General features: G+C 47.2%; 1 protein-coding gene across 1 annotated transcript in view; it reads left to right on the top strand.

Annotated features, from left to right (window-relative positions):
* Nucleotides 1–20,899, top strand: part of LOC137536217 (membrane-spanning 4-domains subfamily A member 8-like) — a 45,934-nt gene extending 25,035 nt beyond the window's left edge. The window contains exons 5-7 of the mRNA XM_068258327.1: nucleotides 7,813–7,947; nucleotides 15,997–16,118; nucleotides 20,632–20,899. Coding sequence (XP_068114428.1) covers nucleotides 7,813–7,947; nucleotides 15,997–16,107 — 246 coding nt within the window. The 3' untranslated portion in view covers nucleotides 16,108–16,118; nucleotides 20,632–20,899. The remainder of the gene's footprint in view (nucleotides 1–7,812; nucleotides 7,948–15,996; nucleotides 16,119–20,631) is intronic.
* Nucleotides 20,900–22,519: the final 1,620 nt, after the last annotated feature.

Raw genomic sequence — 22,519 nt, 5'->3', positions numbered from 1 at the left:
AGCTTATAGTTTTTGAGAAAATCGATTTTAAAGTTTCAAAGGGAAAACTGTCTTTTAAATGCGGGAAATGTCTGTTTTCTTTGCACAGGTAACATGCTTTTTGTCGGCATGCAGTCATAAATGTAATACATATAAGAGGTTCCAGGAAAAGGGACCGGTAATGCTAACCCAGCAGCAGCACACGTGATGGAACAGGAGGAGGGTGGCGCAGGAGGAGAAGGCCACGCTTTGAGACACAACAACCCAGGCCTTGCATGAGGACAAGAAGCGTGCGGATAGCATGCTTTGTACCACCATGCAGTCATAAATGTAATAAAGATAAGTGGTTCAATAAACAGGGACCACGCGGCAACGCTAACCCAGCAGCAGCACACGTGATGGAACAGGAGGAGGCGCAGGAGGAGAAGGCCACGCTTTGTGAGACACAACAACCCAGGCCTTGCATGAGGACAAAAAGCGTGCGGATAGCATGCTTTGTACCGCCATGTAGTCATAAATGTAATAAAGATAAGAGGTTCAATAAACAGGGACCACGCGGCAACGCTAACCCAGCAGCAGCAGCAGCAGCAGCACACGTGATGGAACAGGAGGAGGCGCAGGAGGAGAAGGCCACGCTTTGTGAGACACAACAACCCAGGCCTTGCATGAGGACAAAAAGCGTGCGGATAGCATGCTTTGTACCGCCATGTAGTCATAAATGTAATAAAGATAAGAGGTTCAATAAACAGTGACCACGCGGCAACGGTAACCCAGCAGCAGCAGCAGCACACGTGATGGAACAGGAGGAGGCGCAGGAGGAGAAGGCCACGCTTTGTGAGACACAACAACCCAGGCCTTGCATGAGGACAAAAAGCGTGCGGATAGCATGCTTTGTACCGCCATGTAGTCATAAATGTAATAAAGATAAGAGGTTCAATAAACAGGGACCACGCGGCAACGGTAACCCAGCAGCAGCAGCAGCAGCAGCAGCACACGTGATGGAACAGGAGGAGGCGCAGGAGGAGAAGGCCACGCTTTGTGAGACACAACAACCCAGGCCTTGCATGAGGACAAAAAGCGTGCGGATAGCATGCTTTGTACCGCCATGTAGTCATAAATGTAATAAAGATAAGAGGTTCAGTAAACAGGGACCACGCGGCAACGCTAACCCAGCAGCAGCAGCAGCAGCAGCACACGTGATGGAACAGGAGGAGGCGCAGGAGGAGAAGGCCACGCTTTGTGAGACACAACAACCCAGGCCTTGCATGAGGACAAAAAGCGTGCGGATAGCATGCTTTGTACCGCCATGTAGTCATAAATGTAATAAAGATAAGAGGTTCAATAAACAGGGACCACGCGGCAACGGTAACCCAGCAGCAGCAGCAGCACACGTGATGGAACAGGAGGAGGCGCAGGAGGAGAAGGCCACGCTTTGTGAGACACAACAACCCAGGCCTTGCATGAGGACAAAAAGCGTGCGGATATAGCAGCAATGCTTTTTGCCGCCATGCAGTCATAAATGTAATACAGATGAGAGGTTCAATAAACAGGGACCGGAAACGCTAAACCATCCCAGATGTTCATCGGTCATGTTACTTGGTTGGGGTCCAGGAGTGTTGCGTAGTCGTTTCCAATCCAGGATTGATTCATTTTAATTTGAGTCAGACGGTCTGCATTTTCTGTGGAGAGGCGGATACGCCGATCTGTGATGATGCCTCCGGCAGCACTGAAACAGCGTTCCGACATAACGCTGGCTGCCGGGCAAGCCAGCACCTCTATTGCGTACATTGCCAGTTCGTGCCAGGTGTCTAGCTTCATGCCCGGTTTCAGGTCCAGCGGTGCCAGCCACAAATCCGTCTGTTCCTTTATTCCCCTCCAAATTTCCTCCCCTGTGTGCTGCTTATCCCCAAGGCAGATCAGCTTCAGCAACGCTTGCTGACGCATGCCAACAGCTGTGCTGCACTGCTTCCACGATCCTACTGCTGCTGGTGCTGGGTTAGCATTTCCGGATGAGGTACAGCTTTGAGATGCGTTGGAGGAGAAGGAGTCAGAGAGGTAGGTGCTGCTGTTGTTATCCAGCTGTTTGCGGCGTGGGCAACACCCGCGCCGTAGCAGGTGAGGAATCGCTGCCAGGCTCCACAAGGTTCACCCAGTGCGCGGTAAGGGAGATGTATCGACCCTGGCCGAACGCACTCGTCCAGGTGTCAGTGGTGAGGTGAACCTTGCAGGCAACGGCATTCTTCAAGCTTCGGGTTATTTAGCTGACCACGTGCTCATGCAACTCAGGCACTGCAGAGCGCGCAAAGTGGTAGCGGCTGGGAACCACGTAACGTGGGATGGCCACTGACATCATGCCCTTGAAGCTGTTTGTCTCCACCACTCGATATGGCAGCATTTCGCAGGCCAGAAGCTTGGCTATGCTGGCTGGCTGTTACTGCCACGGCCCGGGGGTCATTTGCTGGCAATTTCCTCTTGTGCTCAAACATCTCAGAAACAGACAACTCAACCGTAGCGCTGCACACCGAAGGGCTGTTGGTTGTTGTGTTTGATGAACACTGGGAGACCTCAAGAGCACTAGTCCGGAAAGTGACAGTGTCAGCATCGTCTGATGTTTGTGAATGTTGTGAACCACGCAATGGCTGGGCTACTGCTGCTGCTGAGGCGGGTCTGGTGGTGAGTCTGGTGAACCCAAGGGAGGCAGTGTTGCTGGTGGTACCCTGTCCTGCCGCGTTTGCCCACAGAGTGGGATGTTTGGATAGAATGTGGCGGCTCATGCTGGTGGTGGAGAGGTTGTTAATACTTTTCCCCCTGCTCAGGCGGGTCTTGCACACCTTGCAAATCGCCATGGTAACATCCTCAGTGCAGTCTTCAAAGAAAGCCCAGACTTTAACTGGCTGAGGACTCGGACCTCGTGCGTGATGTGCTGGTGCTGCTTAACCCACTGCTGGACGCTTGAGAGGTCATCCAAGTAATTATCTGGTCCTGTTCTTTTGGATCTGTGAGGGTTGTTGTCCTGGACAACATGGGCAGTATTGAGTGGGTTTTCTTGGGTGCTCCCCTGTGGCCTGTACGTGAACCGTCAGGGGAAACACCTCTTCCCTTGCCCCTCCCTCTTTCACCGGATTTCTTCCTCATTTCACTTATCCTTAAAGTACACGCTGACTGGCAGCAGTACAGTGGCAGTACAGAAATGCTATACAGTGGTGGGTGAGCGGTGTACCACTATTGTCAGCAGTGACACAGAGCACAATGCTATACAGTGGCGGGTGAGCGGTGTACTACTGTTCCCAGCAGACACAGAGTGGAAGTAAACACAATGCTATATAGTGTGGCTGAGCCGTGTACACAGAGTGGCATTAAACACAATGCTATATAGTCTGCTATATAGTCACCCCGAACAGGGTGATGTTCTGCAGAACCCGAACAGTGGCAAACACTGTTCGCCCAACACTACTGGGAGGGAACGCAGATTTTAGTACCTAAACACACGATACAACATGTTTTCCGGGGTCGGACTCTGAGGCACATACAGATGGTCCCGATCATCATCCTCATCATACAACTCTTCTCCTGAGTCTGACCCACCCACCACCTCTGCCACCCCAACATCCCCAGACACAGACCCCTCATCGTCCTCAACATTAACTTGGGATGCTGGCCTGAGCCAGACCTCCTCCTCCACATCAGGCCCCATCATCTCCTCAATGGCAGCCCTCATTAATCGCTCTGGCGACGGACTGATGGACACAACGTTCTCCTCCGGGGAGGGCTGCTGCTGACCACTGGCTGCTGGGGTGGATGTTATAGCTTGCGTGGGGCGTTGGCTGTTGCTGTTGTTGGGAGTGCTGCTCACAGCGGAGGTCTCTGGGGAACTCATGTTGAGCTCATATAGTGGTTGACGGTGAGTGGAGTATTACTGATCCCAGCAATATACACACTGACTGGCAGAGTACGCAATGCTATATAGTGTGGCTGAGCGGTGTACACAGAGTGGCAGTAAACACAATGCTATATAGTCTGGCTGAGCGAGCGGTGTACTACTGTTCCCAGCAGAATCAGAGTGGCAGTAAACAATGGTATATAGTCTGGCTGAGCGGTGTACATAGAGTGTCAGTAAACAATGGTATATAGTCTGGCTGAGCGAGCGGTGTACTACTGTTCCCAGCAGAATCAGAGTGGCAGTAAACAATGGTATATAGTCTGGCTGAGCGGTGTACATAGAGTGTCAGTAAACAATGGTATATAGTCTGGCTGAGCGAGCGGTGTACTACTGTTCCCAGCAGAATCAGAGTGGCAGTAAACAATGGTATATAGTCTGGCTGAGCGGTGTACACAGAGTGTCAGTAAACAATGGTATATAGTCTGGCTGAGCGGTGTACACACAATGCTATATAGTCTGCTATATAGTGTCAGTAAACAATGGTATATAGTCTGGCTGAGCGGTGTACACAGAGTGTCAGTAAACAATGGTATATAGTCTGGCTGAGCGAGCGGTGTACTACTGTTCCCAGCAGAATCAGAGTGGCAGTAAACAATGGTATATAGTCTGGCTGAGCGGTGTACACAGAGTGTCAGTAAACAATGGTATATAGTCTGGCTGAGCGGTGTACACACAATGCTATATAGTCTGCTATATAGTGTCAGTAAACAATGGTATATAGTCTGGCTGAGCGAGCGGTGTACTACTGTTCCCAGCAGAATCAGAGTGGCAGTAAACAATGGTATATAGTCTGGCTGAGCGGTGTACACAGAGTGTCAGTAAACAATGGTATATAGTGTGGCTGAGTGGTGTACACAGAGTGTCAGTAAACAATGGTATATAGTCTGGCTGAGCGGTGTACACAGAGTGTCAGTAAACAATGGTATATAGTCTGGCTGAGCGAGCGGTGTACTACTGTTCCCAGCAGAATCAGAGTGGCAGTAAACAATGGTATATAGTCTGGCTGAGCGGTGTACACAGAGTGTCAGTAAACAATGGTATATAGTGTGGCTGAGTGGTGTACACAGAGTGTCAGTAAACAATGGTATATAGTCTGGCTGAGCGGTGTACACAGAGTGGCAGTAAACACAATGCTATATACTCTGGCTGAGCGAGCGGTGTACTACTGTTCCCAGCAGACACAGAACAGTAAACAGAATGCTATATAGTGTGGCTGAGCGAGCGGTGTACCACTATTCCCAGCAGACACAGAACAGTGAACAGAATGCTATATAGTGTGGCTGAGCGAGCGGTGTACCACTATTCCCAGCAGACACAGAACAGTAAACAGAATGCTATATAGTGTGGCTGAGCGAGCGGTGTACCACTATTCCAAGCAGACACAGAACAGTGAACAGAATGCTATATAGTGTGGCTGAGCGAGCGGTGTACCACTATTCCCAGCAGACACAGAGTGGCAGTAAACAGAATGCTATATAGTGTGGCTGAGCGAGGTACACAGAGTGGCAGTAAACAGAATGCTATATAGTGTGGCTGAGCGAGCGGTGTACCACTATTCCCAGCAGACACAGAACAGTGAACAGAATGCTATATAGTGTGGCTGAGCGAGCGGTGTACCACTATTCCCAGCAGACACAGAACAGTGAACAGAATGCTATATAGTGTGGATGAGCGAGCGGTGTACCACTATTCCCAGCAGACACAGAACAGTAAACAGAATGCTATATAGTGTGGCTGAGCGAGCGGTGTACCACTATTCCCAGCAGACACAGAACAGTGAACAGAATGCTATATAGTGTGGCTGAGCGAGCGGTGTACCACTATTCCCAGCAGACACAGAACAGTGAACAGAATGCTATATAGTGTGGCTGAGCGAGCGGTGTACTACTGTTCCCAGCAGACACAGAACAGTACACAGAATGCTATATAGTGTGGCTGAACGAGCGGTGTACTACTGTTCCCAGCAGACACAGAACAGTACACAGAATGCTATATAGTGTGGCTGAACGAGCGGTGTACCACTATTCCAAGCAGACACAGAACAGTGAACAGAATGCTATATAGTGTGGCTGAGCGAGCGGTGTACCACTATTCCCAGCAGACACAGAGTGGCAGTAAACAGAATGCTATATAGTGTGGCTGAGCGAGGTACACAGAGTGGCAGTAAACAGAATGCTATATAGTGTGGCTGTGCAAGCGGTGTACTACTATTCCCAGCAGACACAGAGTGGCAGTAAACAGAATGCTATATAGTGTGGCTGAGCGAGGTACACAGAGTGGCAGTAAACAGAATGCTGAGCGAGCGGTGTACTACTATTCCCAGCAGCGACACACAATGACTGGGGGGGACCCTGGCTAGCGTGGCTGGAGCGCGAACTACCCTGCCTGCCTACCCAAAGCTAAACCCACAGACAAATGGCGGAGATATGACGTGGTTCGGGTATTTATTTACCCGAACCACGTGACAGTTCGGCCAATCAGAGCGCGTTCGGGTCCGAACCACGTGACCCGTTCGGCCAATCACAGCGCTAGCCGAACGTTCGGGGAACGTTCGGCCATGCGCTCTTAGTTCGGCCATATGGCCGAACGGTTTGGCCGAGCACCGTCAGGTGTTCGGCCGAACTCGAACATCACCCGAACAGGGTGATGTTCTGCAGAACCCGAACAGTGGCGAACACTGTTCGCCCAACACTAGTGTAAAGTACTGTCATAATTAGTCTATGTATTTTTTTGATTGCTGATGGTTCAAAGGGCATTTTATTGACAAGACCTGAAAATAACACAAAGGAGAAAACTCAGGTAAAAAGTTGCATATGGGCCTATGTGTATAGATATACAGAGCAGGTTAAAGACGTGTTTGCATGCACCTGTACTATTGCCTGCAGGAATCGTGACTTAGCTCCTCAGCTAACAGTTTGGGACTGTGCTGTTTCTGCCACTCTCTGCTGCAATCCTGGCTTGTAATTGCAAAACAAACTAACCAGCTTGTTATAGGCTCACATAAGCAAAGTGTGTGAGTCATAAAGAGCCTGCATGGGGCCTACAGAGGGTGTGTATCGCTTCTATCCAATCACAAGCAGCCCTGCACATTCCACACATTCCAGCCTTAACCCGACAGAGCCAACAGAAGAAAACAGATTAGATCATATAACAGAGATAACACAGCCACTGTGCAATTGGGAAAGGCTGCAGTAAGCCAGAGCACATTAGAACAGGCAAATAAACTTATAGGATAGAAGAACTAAGGCTGAAAATTTTGTTACAGAGTCTCTTTAAATATCAGAGGCAAAAGCTGTAACTCATTGTGTGTAGATTTTAGCTACGTTTGGAATGCCTCATTTGCAGAGGCATGAATCTGTATGAATCTCTGCAATCTGACATGCTAAGAACAGTGTGATATTGAAGCAGATTATATGAAAACAAGTATCAGGTTTCACACACTACAGTATTACAAATGTTTATGTTGCACATAAGACACATTTCCTCTGCTCTCTGTGAGGGAAAGCTCTGCCTGTCTCTGACTGAGCTCCCTACACACACAGTTAACAGATACACTGTGAGGGAATTTCCCCCCTGCCCTCATGGCTGAGTCTGCCGTCAGAATTTTAGCAGACTGCCGTCAGAAAAATGTGAAAGGAATTAGATAACAGTAAACAAAAAGATAAGCAGTGAAATGTAGTCACAAGTACTTAGCAGCTCTTCCCAAACATTTCCTATCTCAATTGAAAAAAACATGTTAATCGATAGTGTCCCTTTAAGGAAAACTTGCACAACCAAATGGTTGCGGCACACAATCTTCTTGTTTTGCTATTGACACTGTAAGCTTTTTTTTTTCCTGGCAATACTATCACCAGAATATTTTCATTCTTCCAATTTGTTATTTATTTCTACAGGTTATCTGTGCCATTATCCTGACTGTTGGGACCTTGATTGTTTCTGCTATTGATTTAGTAATCAATGTAAAGGATTTCAACAATGCACATGACTGCTGGTTCGGATCCGGCCATTGGGGACCAAGCAAAGATTGTGTAAGTTGTGATAGTTTTTTAAATTCATCCTAGACTGGATCACTGTAAACTCAAACTTCATAGTTTGCAATTTTGCAACATCAGGAGTGCAGCACAGTGCCTGTCACTGATGGGGTTCTCCAAAGACTTTGATTCCTGAGTTTTAATCAAGCCCTGACTCTTAAAGCAGACCCAAACTCTTGTACAGCACACAATGAAATGTCTTTATTCCACATAAAGTTGCTGAAAAAAAATCACTGGTGTGTGTTCTGTGTTTGTTAGCCAGTTTACAGTGTCCAATAAGATCAGCAGCTGTGAATCAGAACTACAAGCTCTGTCCAGGCTGTCTACTAATAAGTAAACACTGAGACTTAACTCTTTCTTTGCTCCCAGGAATGTGTGGCTAAGTTAAAACTTCAGGTTTTTTTAGGATCTCTATACATTGCACTGAAGATTTTTTTTTCCCCTAAAGGTTATTGTGCCGTGGCTATTTTTTAGATCAGAGAGTAAGTTTAGTTTCACTTTAACATGTACTTCTTTGGTACAGAGGATCGTCTGTAGCCACTTTTCCGGAGGGAGCATGACCAAGGTGTGAGAGTTTTTACCTGTTCAGATGGAAAAATGTAAAGCGATTAATTCGCTCACCAGGATCTTGGTACACATTCAGGGGGGTGGAGAGTGCTGTTTGTGGAAAAATGGCATGTAATTATTTATTATGTCATTAACACCTGATATGCTGCATGCTTGTTCAGGGTCTATTGCTAAAAGTATTAGAGGCAGAGGAGCAGCAGGACAGCCAGGCAACTGGTATTGCTTAAAAGGAAATAAATATGGCAACCTCCATGTTACTCTCACCTTGGGTTCACTTTAAGTATTTTCTCACACGCACAAACCTGCTGGGCTGCTCCCATTTAGTATAGCAACCAAGAAGATAGCAGTCTCATTATTTTTTGTCACTGCACATTCCCTTTACAGACAAAACTTCTCAAGGATGTAAAAGAAAAAAAAATAGCCCTTATAATTATTTCCACAATTAGTATTTAAAAGCTGTGTCTTCATTTACTTGTGAACAGAAAACTGCTTTTTTGCTCTTCTTGACACAATTTGGGTAAAGAGGCGCCCCAGTGTGAATAAAATTGCATGAAAAACAAGATAAAAGAAACCGATGAAAAACCTGTTTGTTTCAAAAATCATGTACATTTATTAACCACTTCTATACCATGCTATTTTGTGCTGATCTGTGCTGCGTGGGCTCTCCAGCCCACAGCACAGATCAGGTTGCAGCCAGGCCGATCAGACTTCCCCCCTTTTTTCCCCCACTAGGGGGATGTCCTGCTGGGGGGGTCTGATCGCCGCCGGCTGCTTGCGCTTGTGGGGGGGGGCTCTTCAAAGCCCCCCTCCGCAGCGCTTCCTGGCCTCCTTCCCCATCCCTCCCTCTCCCTCCCCCCGTGAGCGGCGCAGGACGGATTTCCGTCCTGCGCCTGAATTCGTCCTGCGCCTGATGGGATAGGCTTTAGCCTATCAGATGCCAGCGATCCCCGGCCAATCAGAGGCCGGGGATCACCGATCTCCTCTACGGCGCTGCTGGTCTTCCCCGTGTGTTTACATTTACCCTGCGAGCCGCCGATCGGCTCGCAGGGTGTTCACGGAGACGCCCTCCGTGAACTGACATGGAACGGTTTCCATGGCATACACTTCAGGATTCAGGGGCGTACATATACGCACCGAGAATCCGGAAGTGGTTAAACAACTTGCTAAAAATTCCAACTTATACAATTTACATTGCAGGCCTGCATAATAAGTGCACTTCAGGTGATTAGTGGGGAGATGGATCTGAGGTGGTCTATTTTCCTTGCTAGAGGTTTATGTCAATAGGGTGTGATGTGGTACCGTGTTTGAGGGTTTAAGGGAGATAGCACAGAGTGGGACGTGCGCTGCACTATTTAAAGCTACATTGGAATTTTTAGCAAGTTGTTTAAAGGGGCACTACAGCAAAAAACTGTAAAATTTAAAATACCCATATTTTTCGCCGTATAAGACGCTCCGGAATATAAGATGCACCCAGGTTTTGAGGGCAAAAATCAGGGAAAAAAAGAATATATACTAAACCTGCTATATTCCAGGAGCAGCTTGTAGGTGTTCTACCCTAATTAATGCCCTCAGGAGTCCCCATGTGCCCTCAGTGTCCCCCATGTGCCCTCAGTGTCCACCCCTTAGGTGTCCCACATGTGTTCTCAGTGTCTCCCATGTGCCCTTAGGTGTCCTCAGTGTAGTCCTCAGGTGTCCCCGTGTGCCCTTGGGTGTTCCCACTGTGGCCCCCATGAGCCCTTAGGTGTTCCCAGTGTGACCCCCAGCTGTCTTACATGTGCCCACAGTTTCCTCCATGTGCCCTTAGGTGTTCCCAGTGTTGCCCCCAGGTGTCCCACACGTGCCCTCAGTGTCCTACATATCCCCTCAGGTGTCCTCCATGTGCCCTTGGGTGTTCCCAGTGGGCCCCCAGGTGTCACCCATGAGCCCTTAGGTGTTCCCAGTGTGGCCCCCCAGTGTCCTCCATGTGCCCTTAGGTGTTCCCAGTGTGGCCCCCAGTGTCCCCCATGTGCCCTTAGGTGTTCCCAGTGTTGACCCTAGGTGTCCCCCATGTGCCTTTAGATAACCACAGCTCCCTGTGTGGTCCGCTCCCCCTTCCCTGTGTAAATAGTGTGGAGGGCGGCATGTATGTATCAGAGTTGCGGCCGAGATCACTGCCTGGCTCCCCGCGCGGTCGGCTTGCCCAATCTCCCCTCCCCGCATATGTGTGCTCCCCCCGCTGATGTGTCCGCTCCCCCCCCCCCCTCTGATTTCCGTGCTCACCCCCACTGATGTCCGCGCTCACCCTGCTGATGTGTCCACTCCCCCCCTCTCCGGGGGTCAGACTTAGCATAGCGGCAGTCTTACTTACTCCAGCCGCTCTCCGGGAATGCAGACCTGGTCTCCTCTAGTGATGGCTTCATCAATGACGCATATTACAGATGCCATCACTAGAGGAGCGATGAGAGAGGAGACCAGGTCTGCATTCCCGAAGAGCGGCTGGAGTAAGTAAGACTGCCGCTATGCTAAGCCTGACACCTGGGGGGGGGAGCAGACACATCAGCGGCAGTGAGCGCGGACATCAGCGGGGGGAGCGGACACATCAGCGGGGGTGAGCGTGGACATCAGCGGGGGGTGAGCGCACATATGCAGGGAGGGGAGATTGGGCAAGCTCGCGGGGAGCCAGGCAGTGATTTTGGCCGCAACTCTGATACATACATGCCGCCCGCCACACAGGGACAGGGCCGCCATCAGAAATTTTGGGGCCCCTCACAAATCATCAGTCCGGGCCCCCCCAAACTGAGAAATGTGCGTTGCCATTACATGTTGGCAGAGCTAGTTGGAGGCTTGCTGTCCACAAATTAATCACGAATAACCGCGGTGGATACTCGTGATTCAAGTTAGCTCTAATTGCCACAGCTGAGCGGCTAGATGCGGCGGGGTTAATTACCCAGAACGCCGCTCTCCGCCCAGCGTTTCAACGAGGTGCAAGTGTCTGAATGAACACGTTGTAAGCCTCGATATCGAGCACTTTCTCCTTCAAGCCGGAAGGAGGAAGTGCTCCATCATTTTTTTAGAACCTCCCAGTTTTATTTTCTGTTTAAAAAAGCTAAAAAAGTAGGTTTAATGCTATTGTCTCATATGGTAATGATTCAGCTTTTCCCATAGTCTCGCAGTTAGCAATCATGTGACCCCCAACAAGACAAATTCAGCAATCATGAGGCCCCCAACAAACCATGAGGCCCCCAACAAGACAAATTCAGCAATCATGAGGCCCCCAACAAGACAAATTCAGCAATCGTGAGACCCCCAACAAGACAAATTCAGCAATCATGAGGTCCCCAACAAATCATGAGGCCCCCAACAAATCATGAGGGCCCCAACAAGACAAATTCAGCAATCTTGAGGCTCCCAACAAATCATAAGGCCCCCAACAAGTAAAAATTCAATCATTAGGCCCCCAACAAGACAAATTCAGCAGTCATGAGGCACATAAATAGACAACATTTCACATAAATAGGCAGAATGCCCCCTTATTATGGTAGACACCTCTCACCTGGATTCTGACAGGGACCCCAAGGTTAGGTAGTGAGTGACATGGAGCCCTTTAGGCAGTGAGTGGCAGGGAGCCCTTTTAGGTAGTGAGTGAGTGACAGGGAGTCCCTTTAGGTAGTGAGTGAGTGACAGGGAGCCCCTTTAGGTAGTGAGTGAGTGACAGGGAGACCCTTTAGGTAGTGAGTGAGTGCCAGGGAGCCCCTTTAGGTAGTGAGTGAGTGCCAGGGAGCCCCTTTAGGTAGTGAGTGTGTGACAGTGAGCCCCTTTAGCTAGTGAGTGAGTGACAGGGAGCCCCTTTAGGGAGTGAGTGACAGGGAGCCCCTTTAGGGAGTGAGTGAGTGACAGTGAGGCCCTTTAGGTAGTGAGTGAGTGACAGGGAGGCCCTTTAGGGAGTGAGTGACAGGGAGCCCCTTTAGCTAGTGAGTGAGTGCCAGGGAGCCCCTTTAGGGAGTGAGTGAGTGACAGTGAGGCCCTTTAGGTAGTGAGTGAGTGACAGGGAGGCCCTTTAGGCAGTGAGTGAGTGCCAGGGAGCCCCTTTAGGGAGTGGGTGAGTGACAGGGAGCCTCTTTAGGGAGTGAGTGAGTGCCAGGGAGGCCCTTTAGGTAGTGAGTGAGTGACAGGGAGGCCCTTTAGGGAGTGAGTGAGTGACAGGGAGCCCCTTTAGCTAGTGAGTGAGTGACAGGGAGGCCCTTTAGCTAGTGAGTGACAGGGAGCCCCCCCCCCCCCCAGCCGCCGCCGCTGCTTCCCCTACCTTGCCAGCAGCCCAGCGTCAGACCTCAAGATCAGCGGCGACCCGACCAGTAAGAGAGGGCGCCGGACGCACCCGCTCTATATGCGGAAGTGATGTCACTTCCGCATATCAGTGCGGGCGCTGGGTCCTAGCGCCCGCACTATTGTCGCCGCCTGATCGGGGTCTGACGCGACGGAGGCAGCGGCTAGAGGAATAGAGGGAGGGAGCAGCGGCCAGAGGGGTTGAGCGGCGGCCAGGCGGCACCCGCAGCACCCGCCAGGGCCGTGGCGGGGATGGGGCCCCCCTGCAGGCCCCGGGCCCGTGACGGGAGTCACGGATATCCCCCCCTAATGGCGGGCCAGCACAGGGAAGGGGGGGCAGACCACACAGGGAGCTAGTGCAGGGAATCCTAGACGTGGCAGCGGATCGCGGTTCGTATCGGCGGGCGTTCATAAGTCGGGGATTCCCTGCATTTGTCGTATAAGACGCAGGGACTTTTTCTCCCCATTTTGGGGGGAGAAAAAGCGCGTCTTATACGGCGGAAAATACGGTATGTGCAAACATATACAAATAAGAAGTACATTTTTTCAGAGTAAAATGAGCAGTAAATTACTTTTCTCCTATGTTGCTGTCACTTACAGTAGGCAGTAGAAATCTGAGAGAAGTGACAGGTTTTTGACTAGCCCATCTCTTCATAGGGGATTCTCAGCAAGGCTTGTATTCTTTATAAAGATATTCCCTAAAAAGTATTTAAACAATGATGCTGGCCAGCTTCCCTGCTTCCTACACAGTTTTTTTTGGCAGTTGGACAGAGCAACTGCCATTCACTAAGTGCTTTTGAAAACAAATATATCCCTAAGAATCCCCTATAAAGAGATGGACTAGTCCAAAACCTGTCACTTCTGTCAGATTTCTACTACCTACTGTAAGTGACAGCAACATAGGAGAAAAGTAATTTATGGCTCATTTTACTCTGGAAAAAATGTACTTCTTATCTGTACATGTTTGCACATATTTTAAATTCTACAGTTTTTCGCTGTAGTGCCCCTTTAGTAAATGAACATGATTTTTGCAGCAAACAGGTTTTTCATCAGTTTCTTTTGTATAGTTCAGGTGTGCTGAGCACACAGTTTTGCGCAGTGTTTGTATAAAAACAAGATAAACTTGAAAAAAATGACGTGGCTTACCTCAATGACGAGATCTTTGTATAGACAAATATTTATTTAGCACAGGCAACACATTTCACGGGTCTAAGCCCCTTTCCTCAGGCCAATAAGAGTGCTTTAAAACAGCAATTTACAATATTTACTATATTTATATAGTATTATAGTATATATTATACTGTATATATATGCCTTTTTTTCTCTCGTGTGCTGAGACACCTCTACTACTCTTTTTGCTCTTGAAGACACTGTATAATTCTGAAGCGATATAAATGGACCTTTTTTTTTTCCACAACTTAATTTGTGTTACACTGAACCTGAGGTGAAAATAAACTGATGAGATAGACAATTATATTGCTCCTCCTACTTCTAAAAATGACTTTTTTAACCACTTAACGACCGCCTAATGCCGATAGGCGTCGGCGGGTCGTTAGTGGTATAGCATTCCATGCCAGTTCACGGAGACTGTCTCCGTGAACAGTGTGCGAGCCGCCGATCGCGGCTCGCACGCATAATGTAAACATCCGGGGAAGAAATCCCCGCTGTTTACATCACACGGCGCTGCTGCGCAGCAGCGCCGTGACGTAGATCGGCGATGCCCGGCCTCTGATTGGCCGGGGATCGCCGGCATCTGATAGGCAGAAGCCTATCCTATCAGGCGCAGGATGGAACTCCGTCCTGCGCCACTCACAGGGTAAGGGAGAGGGAGGGAAAGCTGGGGAGGGCGGAAAGCGCTCCGGAGGGGGGCTTTGAAGAGCCCCCCCCCGGAAAGTGCGGGTAGCCGGCGGCGATCAGACCCCCCCAGCAGGACATCCCCCTAGTGGGGAAAAAAGGGGGGAAGTCTGATCGCCCTGGCTATTTCCTGATTGGTGCTGCGGGCTGGAGAGTCCACGCAGCACCGATCAGAAGAAACTACCCTGGTCCTTAAGTGGTTAAGTATCCCATAGTTTTCTTTTACATTTAAATATTTGCAAAGTAGGTTGAATATTTTACTGTCTCTAATCAATGGCAGCCTATTAAGCATCCCAGAGTTAGAAAAAGGAAAAAAAAGTTAAAGAAGATCTGTATTTAAAAAAAATGCCCCTGGGGGGTGCTCACCTCGGGAGGGGGAAGCCTCCGTATCCTATCGAGGTTTCCCCCGTCCTCCTCCGTCCCATTGCAGCATCGATCTAGCTCACCGAATGGCAGGGATGTAAATATTTACCTTCCCAGCTCCAGCGCAGGCGCAGTAGCAGCACTCGGCTCGCCTATTTACGAGCAGAGAGCTGTAACAGCGCCCCCGCTGCAACAGGGAAAAGTAAATTTGCACAGCCTGACAAACTGTCGGCTGTGCATTCCGTGGGCTGCAGCGAGACCGCCGTGGGATGGAGGAGGATGGGGGAAGCCTCGATAGGATCCAGATGCTTCCTCCTCCAGAGGTGAGTACCCCGGGGGCTTTTTTCTTTCAATACAGAGTCTCTTTAATGTATTTTATCTCTCCCTGCCCCCAGATGTTGTATTCTTCCAGGAAAACTTTTATGGCTGTAATTTGTTTACCAGTGATGTTTAGTGTATTACAGACAAGCCAGGAGCTGTCACTTCCATGCCTAGAAATTAACTCTTTCAGGCAGCAAAATATAATAGCTTTGTTATGAATATGTTTTGTACCCTACATATTTATCTCATCGTGTCTCATGTCACCTTGGGTACACTTGACTGATAAGCTGTTTCTCTCAGGCATTATTTTGTGTCCAAAGCTAGTCCTTTTTTTTTTTCTTGCATCTGCAATGCAAAATTATCTGCTTCTCCTACAAATAGCAGATTCCTCTAATTGGCTACAGAGGGTGTTTATCATATTTTCTGCTGATAACTTTTGAATGACAATATATAAATATTTAGATGCATAGATAAAATAAACAGTTGAATTAAAAATGTCTATTCCTAGGCAATGTTTAACCAGTGTCATAATGTGCAGTTTTCCGTGGTCTATAGCTGCATTTAAGCGATTTCTTGCAAATTGATTGCTTGTTTATAGTATGTATGTACTTATTTGTTTTTGTTTTGTTTTATTTACAGTTTAATGCAATGCCTTATTATTGGGGCCTTGTGAGTACAAACGGGTTTATTCTATTTCTCTCCCTTATTTCTCTCTGCTTTGGATGTTGCGCTTTCAGGAAGCTGGATTAAGTGTGCCACAGGTATGTACATTTCCATTGCAAAATAAAGTGTTTTACAAAATGTTAAATTAGATTATTGTAAGTGTGCATTCAGGGCCGGGGCCCACAAGGAATCACAAAACACAATCGCACAGCCCATTTTTATTGATTTAGCAGCATTTTCTGAAGTGATTGTAAAGTGATCTTGAATTTAATGCTAGCGATTTGTGCAGCAATTGCGATTTCTTCTTCTTCTTTTTTTTGAGGTTCTGAGTAGTAAAATCACTGCAACAACGCTTTGTGCAGTGATTGAAAAGCAAACTTGCATTGATCCTATACTTTGAATCGATGCAAAATAGCTCTAAAATTGTGACAGGACCCACAACTGCGATTTTGGAAAATCACAATCCCTCTGTGTAATCACCTCCATTGGCTTTCAGTAATCCAGCGCTTTTGGAATCGCCAGTGTCTATCTAAAGCATGGCTGAAACAGCTCCTGTGGCTCCCAGCCATCAGAATGATTGCTGATTAAAGATAGACAAAGACAAGACAAATAACATTTATATTGCGCTTTTCTCCTTGCGGACTCAAAGCGCCAGAGCAGAGCAGCAGCCACTAGGGCGCGCTCTATTGGCAGTAGCAGTGTAAGGGAGACTTGCCAAAGGTCTCCTACTGAATTAGTGCTGGCTTACTGAACAGGCAGAGCCGAGATTCGAACCCTGGTCTCCTGTGTCAGAGGCAGAGCCCTTAACCATTACACCATCAGCCAACTAATGGATGATCTTTAGCGAGGGAGGTGGGGGGGGATAAATCAATTCATTGCAAAGTGAGAAGTTAACAAATAGAAAAGAGATCAAGAAATGGTTGATATTTGCCATGTAATTTGTTCGTATGGTTTGAACAGCTACATGTAATCATCTTTACTACTGGCAGACATGAAAAAAACTGACACCACCAACTCCCATTATATATAACCACACCCACTAACATTGCAATGGGCTAAAAGGTTGTTTTTTTTATAGATATACATATGCACAGAGGGATCTATCTTCATGCCCAGCATCAGCACAATCCCAGCTGACAGGCACATCTTCAGCCGCTTTAGTGGCAGAGTCCTCAGAGGCTTCCGTACTGGGGCGCCCTCTCATGACCTGCGGCGCACGTGGTCATGAGAGGGCGCCAGTACACAGGGCAGTACGGAAGCCTCTGAGGACTCTGCCACTAAAGCGGCCGAAGATGTGCCTGTCAGCTGGGATTGCGCTGATGCTGGGCATGAAGATAGAGGCAGCCGTACAACGTGACAGTCCCTGCAAATCATTACAGCGGCTGCTCCAATGCCGCTTGGAAGCGCTGTGGATCTCACTGCTGCGGGGACGACGGATCGCGCTGCTGCGGGGCACAATGAAAGATCAAAGGTAAAGCACTGCGGGGCACAATTAAATATCAAAGGTAGCGCAGCGGGGCACAATTAATGATCAAAGGTAAAGCGCAGCGGGGCACAATTAAAGATCAATGGTAAAGCGCAGCGGGGCACAATTAAAGATTAAGATTATGGTAAAGCACTGCGGGTAATAACAGCGGCTACTTCAGGGATCAGGCTGCTGCGGGGCATAATTAAAGATTAAGATCAAAGGTGAAGTACTGCAGGTAATTACAGCTGCTACTATGGATCACACTGCTGCCTCCCCTCTGCTCACCACAATTGAATGATTTGCATCCTGGACACCCAGACCGGACCCAGCTACTGCCACCATGGGGCTGGTGAGAACCTGAAATGTAATTGTAGTGATTGATTAATGTAGATGGGGAGGATGGGGGCTGTTGTGTAGTGCAGTGTAGCTATGGGGGCAGCAGGGGTGTAGCTTGTAAGTGTAATTTAGACAGAGACATCTTTGGGGGGGAGGAAAGGTCCATAAGACACTCCTGGACCATGGACTCACCTAGGATTAGTTTTTGTTTTTTTTCCCTGGTTTTTACCCCATAAACCTGGGTGCGTCTTATAGTCCGGAGCGTCTTATAGTCCGAAAAATACGGGTAATTCATCTTTAAAAGGTAAAATTAATATATGATATAGGAACCCTTAGTTGTTTTAGATTAATAAACTGATTAGAGGCTGACACGTTGAGCCTAGAATATTTAACATTTTCACAATATTCTAATGGTCTGAGATTACGATTTTGGGGTTTTCATAGGTTGTAATCCATAATCATCAAAATTATAACAAAGGCTTGAAACATCTTGCCTTGATTGTAATGACTTCATACATAAGTTGTTATGTTGAGTTAGCGAAACTTTTGCACAATATTCTAATTTCTCAAGATTCACTTATAAAATTGTCAAAAACTTAAAGAGTGCACGGGTGTCCCAGGACATCACTGCCCCCCCCCCCCCCCTCATAGCAATGCTGTTGCTTGACATCTAGTGACGAGCAAAAATGTCTACATTTTTTTCACTTTACTCTTAACGAATATAATGTAAAATTCGACTTTCGAGCAAAAATGCCTTCTAAATCCATTTTGTGGGGGTTTTTTAATGCTTTTTTTGTGTGATTTTTTTGCTTTAAAATGTGTGCCTCTTTCACATTTTTGGGTGATTTTTTTTTTACCTTAAAATGTGTAATTTTTAACGATTTTGTGATTTTTTGCTTTGGAAGGTGTAAATTGCTTTTAATTCATGAATGACAATTTGCAGATTTGGTGAAAATTCACATTGCGAAGATTCAACGTATTTTTGTAAATATATTTTCAAAATCGAAAATAGCATTTTCGATGTGAAAATTACTGATGAAAATTTGCACGTCACATCCAGTGCAGCTGTGCAAACACATTATTTTATAATTTGTTTATATAGAGATTATACAAGGGTCATCCAGAAAGTAACAGCCAATTGCTTTATCTGCCAGACAAGGTATACTTTTGGTGTAATTTAACGTGCATCTGTCAGGTTAATCTCTTCTCTCCCTGTACCACTTGTGACTGCAGAATGTTGGTAACTGTGTATTCAGTAGCATTAACATGAAGCTCCCCATCCCTAATGCTTCTGACTCAGGTATGGAGTGTGATGCTACTATAACAAATAGAACACCTGGTATGTGATAATTGCTTAAATAAAGAAAGTGATTATTTAGAAAAATAATCAGATACAAAGACACAGTGGCCTTTATTAAATTCACTTTTTCTCCTAAGACTACTTTCACACTGGGACATTGCAGTGCGATGTAATGGACGCATTGTAATGCAAGACGTAGCTCCACAATGCACCACCTATGCAATGTTCACACTGCAGCTGGTGCAATCTAATGGTATCTAGTATCTAACGGCAGTGCATTACCGCAAAACTTGCTTGTTAACGGTGACAGTGACGCATATTTTTAATTGACTGCATGCTTCACTGCATGCGAAGCAACACGTGGTACTACTTATACGTTCCCTTCCATTGCATTCCTGCTTTTACAGGGAACGCAAACACCCACCATGAACATAGCCTAAGTTTTTTTCCAAAGTAATATTTTCACAGGGAGGAGAGGACCAGTGCATACCACAACAGGCTGTATCTGAAATGACCAACAGCTCACATGTGCAGCACCTCTAATAAGCTATCTGTACACGTCACATTCAAATCAGATGCAAATCATATCCATAACTACTAATGAACCATTACTTACCATGCAAACAGGAAATTTAGGAATACAGGCTGCGAGCAGCTAACCTGCTATTTACATACTATAGCAATAACAAGAAAGAAGGGAGGGTGGGTTGTGCATCCCTAAAAACATGCTGAAATTGACTGGTTTAATTGCTCAGGCATGCACCAGCTCTACTAGGCTGAAAATGCATGCCCTGCGTCCAAACACATGCTACATTTATTATACCATGGACGAACTTTAGCTTATAGCATGCATGCAAAGTATAATTTACTGGACTCTTGCACCACGATGAGGTTAACCTTTGGGCAAGAGGCCTAACCTAAGTTCAAACAACATATCTATAACCCTGGGAACAGCTAGGCAAAAATGTGTAACTTACATTTTTACCTGATTGTGGTGCAAGAGTCCAGTAAATTATACTTTGCATACAAACTATAGTGGAAGCTAAAGTTCCTCCCTAGTATACTAAATGTAGCAGTGTTTGGAAGCAGGGCATGCATACTTAGCATGGCAGAGGTGGTGCACGCCTAAGCCATTAACACCATCCCCCTCCAACCCCCCCTCCCCCTCCCCCCGCCGCCGTTCTTGTTATTGTTATTTTCACACCTAATCAATAAAAGGCCTTTTAAGCCACCAGCTGAAAATGTCCAATACTAATTTTTACAGTACCTTTTCTTACCTACTTTTTGGTACTTTTTTAATTGCAGAATGCTGAAATGTTATTTTGAACAGAAAATGAAAAATGATCTCCTAGGAGAAAACTTAAGAGAAAAAGTGAATTGAATAAGGGCCAGTGTGCCTAAAATAAAATAAATATTTTTTTCCCTCAATTGATTAAATGGAAACAGCTTTTTTTTTTTAAATATTGCACTACGGTAATACATTCTTGTCTTGTGTTTCCTTTTATAGGTAATCGTGCTTGAGAGTGAGAGAATTTCATCAGTATATCCTCCACAGCCTTCCCTGTTATTGCCATCAAGTCACAACCCAAATGAATGTACATGAGAAGAAGTAATGAGAAAATCTGCCACACTGACACGGCTGGGATCCACGTGGCACAATATGGCTCCACCAAAAGCTGCACAGCTGGTGGTGTGATTCAAAATTGTACTGATATTAAATCTGATTATATTTTACTTATTCATGGTGTTCATATTTGTATTTAGCACAACGAAGGAAAGAGGCGCCCTAGTGTAATTAAAGCATCTAAAATCAGCTTAAAAACGATAGCTAATATGAGGTTGCTTACCTCAATGACGAAATCTCTGTAATTAATACAAAAGATTTTTTATTAATTAGCACCGGCAACGCTTTTCACGGGTCTCAGCCCGCTTCATCAGGCCAATAGCAGCGCCTACAATAGCAATAAGAGTTCCTCAGTATACCCACACATCAGTGGCGGCTCCAGGAAATTTTTTTAGGGGGTGCTATGCAGGTGCTGGACCAATTTCCGGGGGAGCTGACGGCAAAAATGGGTGCGGTTACAACCTGCGGCGCGCGAAGCGCGCCGCGGCGAAAAAATGGGCGTGGTCATGACCGGATGAGGGCGGGGCTAACTGTAATTTAAAGTGAACCCAGGGTGAGAGTGATATGGTGGCTGCCATATTTATTTCCTTTTAAACAATACTAGTTGCCTGGCAGCCCTGCTGATCTATTTGGCTGTAGTAGTGAACTGAATTACACCTGAAACAAGCCATGCAGCTAATCTTGTCAGTTCTGACAATATTGTCAGAAACCCCTGACCTGCTGCATGCTTGTTCAGGGTCTATGGTTGAAAGAATAAGAGGCAGAGGACCAGCACGGCAGCCAGGCAACTGGTATTGCTTAAAGGGAGATAAATATGGCAGCCTCAATATTATTCTCACCTCGGGTTCCCTTTAAGGGCCCGTTCAGATCACAAATGCGGATGGCCATGCGTGCAGAACGCAATGCGTACGAACGCATGGCCATCCGCGATTGTGTGCGTTGCGTGGCTGATCCCATCACTGAAAAGTGAATGGGACAGCCACGCGTTTTAGCAAAATCTGCGTGCAGCATGCGTTCCCGGACCGCACAGGTCCGGAACGCATTCAGTGTGAACATCATACATTGCACTCTATGCAATGTCTGATGTCGTGCGTATCGGCCACCTGCACGCGTTTCCAAAACGCGGCTGGAAACGCGTGCAGTGTGAACGGGCCCTTAAAGTGCAACGCAAAGACAGAGGGCCCAAGTTTTGGTGACCCTTTTCCCAGAAAATTCACATAATTGTGCAGGTTTTCTCAAGAAAATACACGTAATATGAGCAGATTTTAACAAAAAACACGTCCAATGACCCCAATATGCACAATCGGTGGCAGATATGGCCCCAATATGCACAATCGGTGGCAGATATGGCCCCAATATGCACAATCGGTGGCAGATATGGCCCCAATATGCACAATCGGTGGCAGATATGGCCCCAATATGCACAATCGGTGGCAGATATGGCCCCAATATGCACAATCGGTGGCAGATATGGCCCCAATATGCACAATCGGTGGCAGATATGGCCCCAATATGCACAATCGGTGGCAGATATGGCCCCAATATGCACAATCGGTGGCAGATATGGCCCCAATATGCACAATCGGTGGCAGATATGGCCCCAATATGCACAATCGGTGGCAGATATGGCCCCAATATGCACAATCGGTGGCAGATATGGCCCCAATATGCACAATCGGTGGCAGATATGGCCCCAATATGCACAATCGGTGGCAGATATGGCCCCAATATGCACAATCGTTATCAGATATGGCCCCAATATGCACAATCG

The sequence above is a fragment of the Hyperolius riggenbachi genome, chromosome 10 (assembly GCF_040937935.1).
Source record: "Hyperolius riggenbachi isolate aHypRig1 chromosome 10, aHypRig1.pri, whole genome shotgun sequence".
NCBI lineage: Eukaryota > Metazoa > Chordata > Amphibia > Anura > Hyperoliidae > Hyperolius > Hyperolius riggenbachi.
Note: the sequence above shows the minus strand (reverse complement) of the source record. Positions and strands in the feature narration are given on the sequence as shown.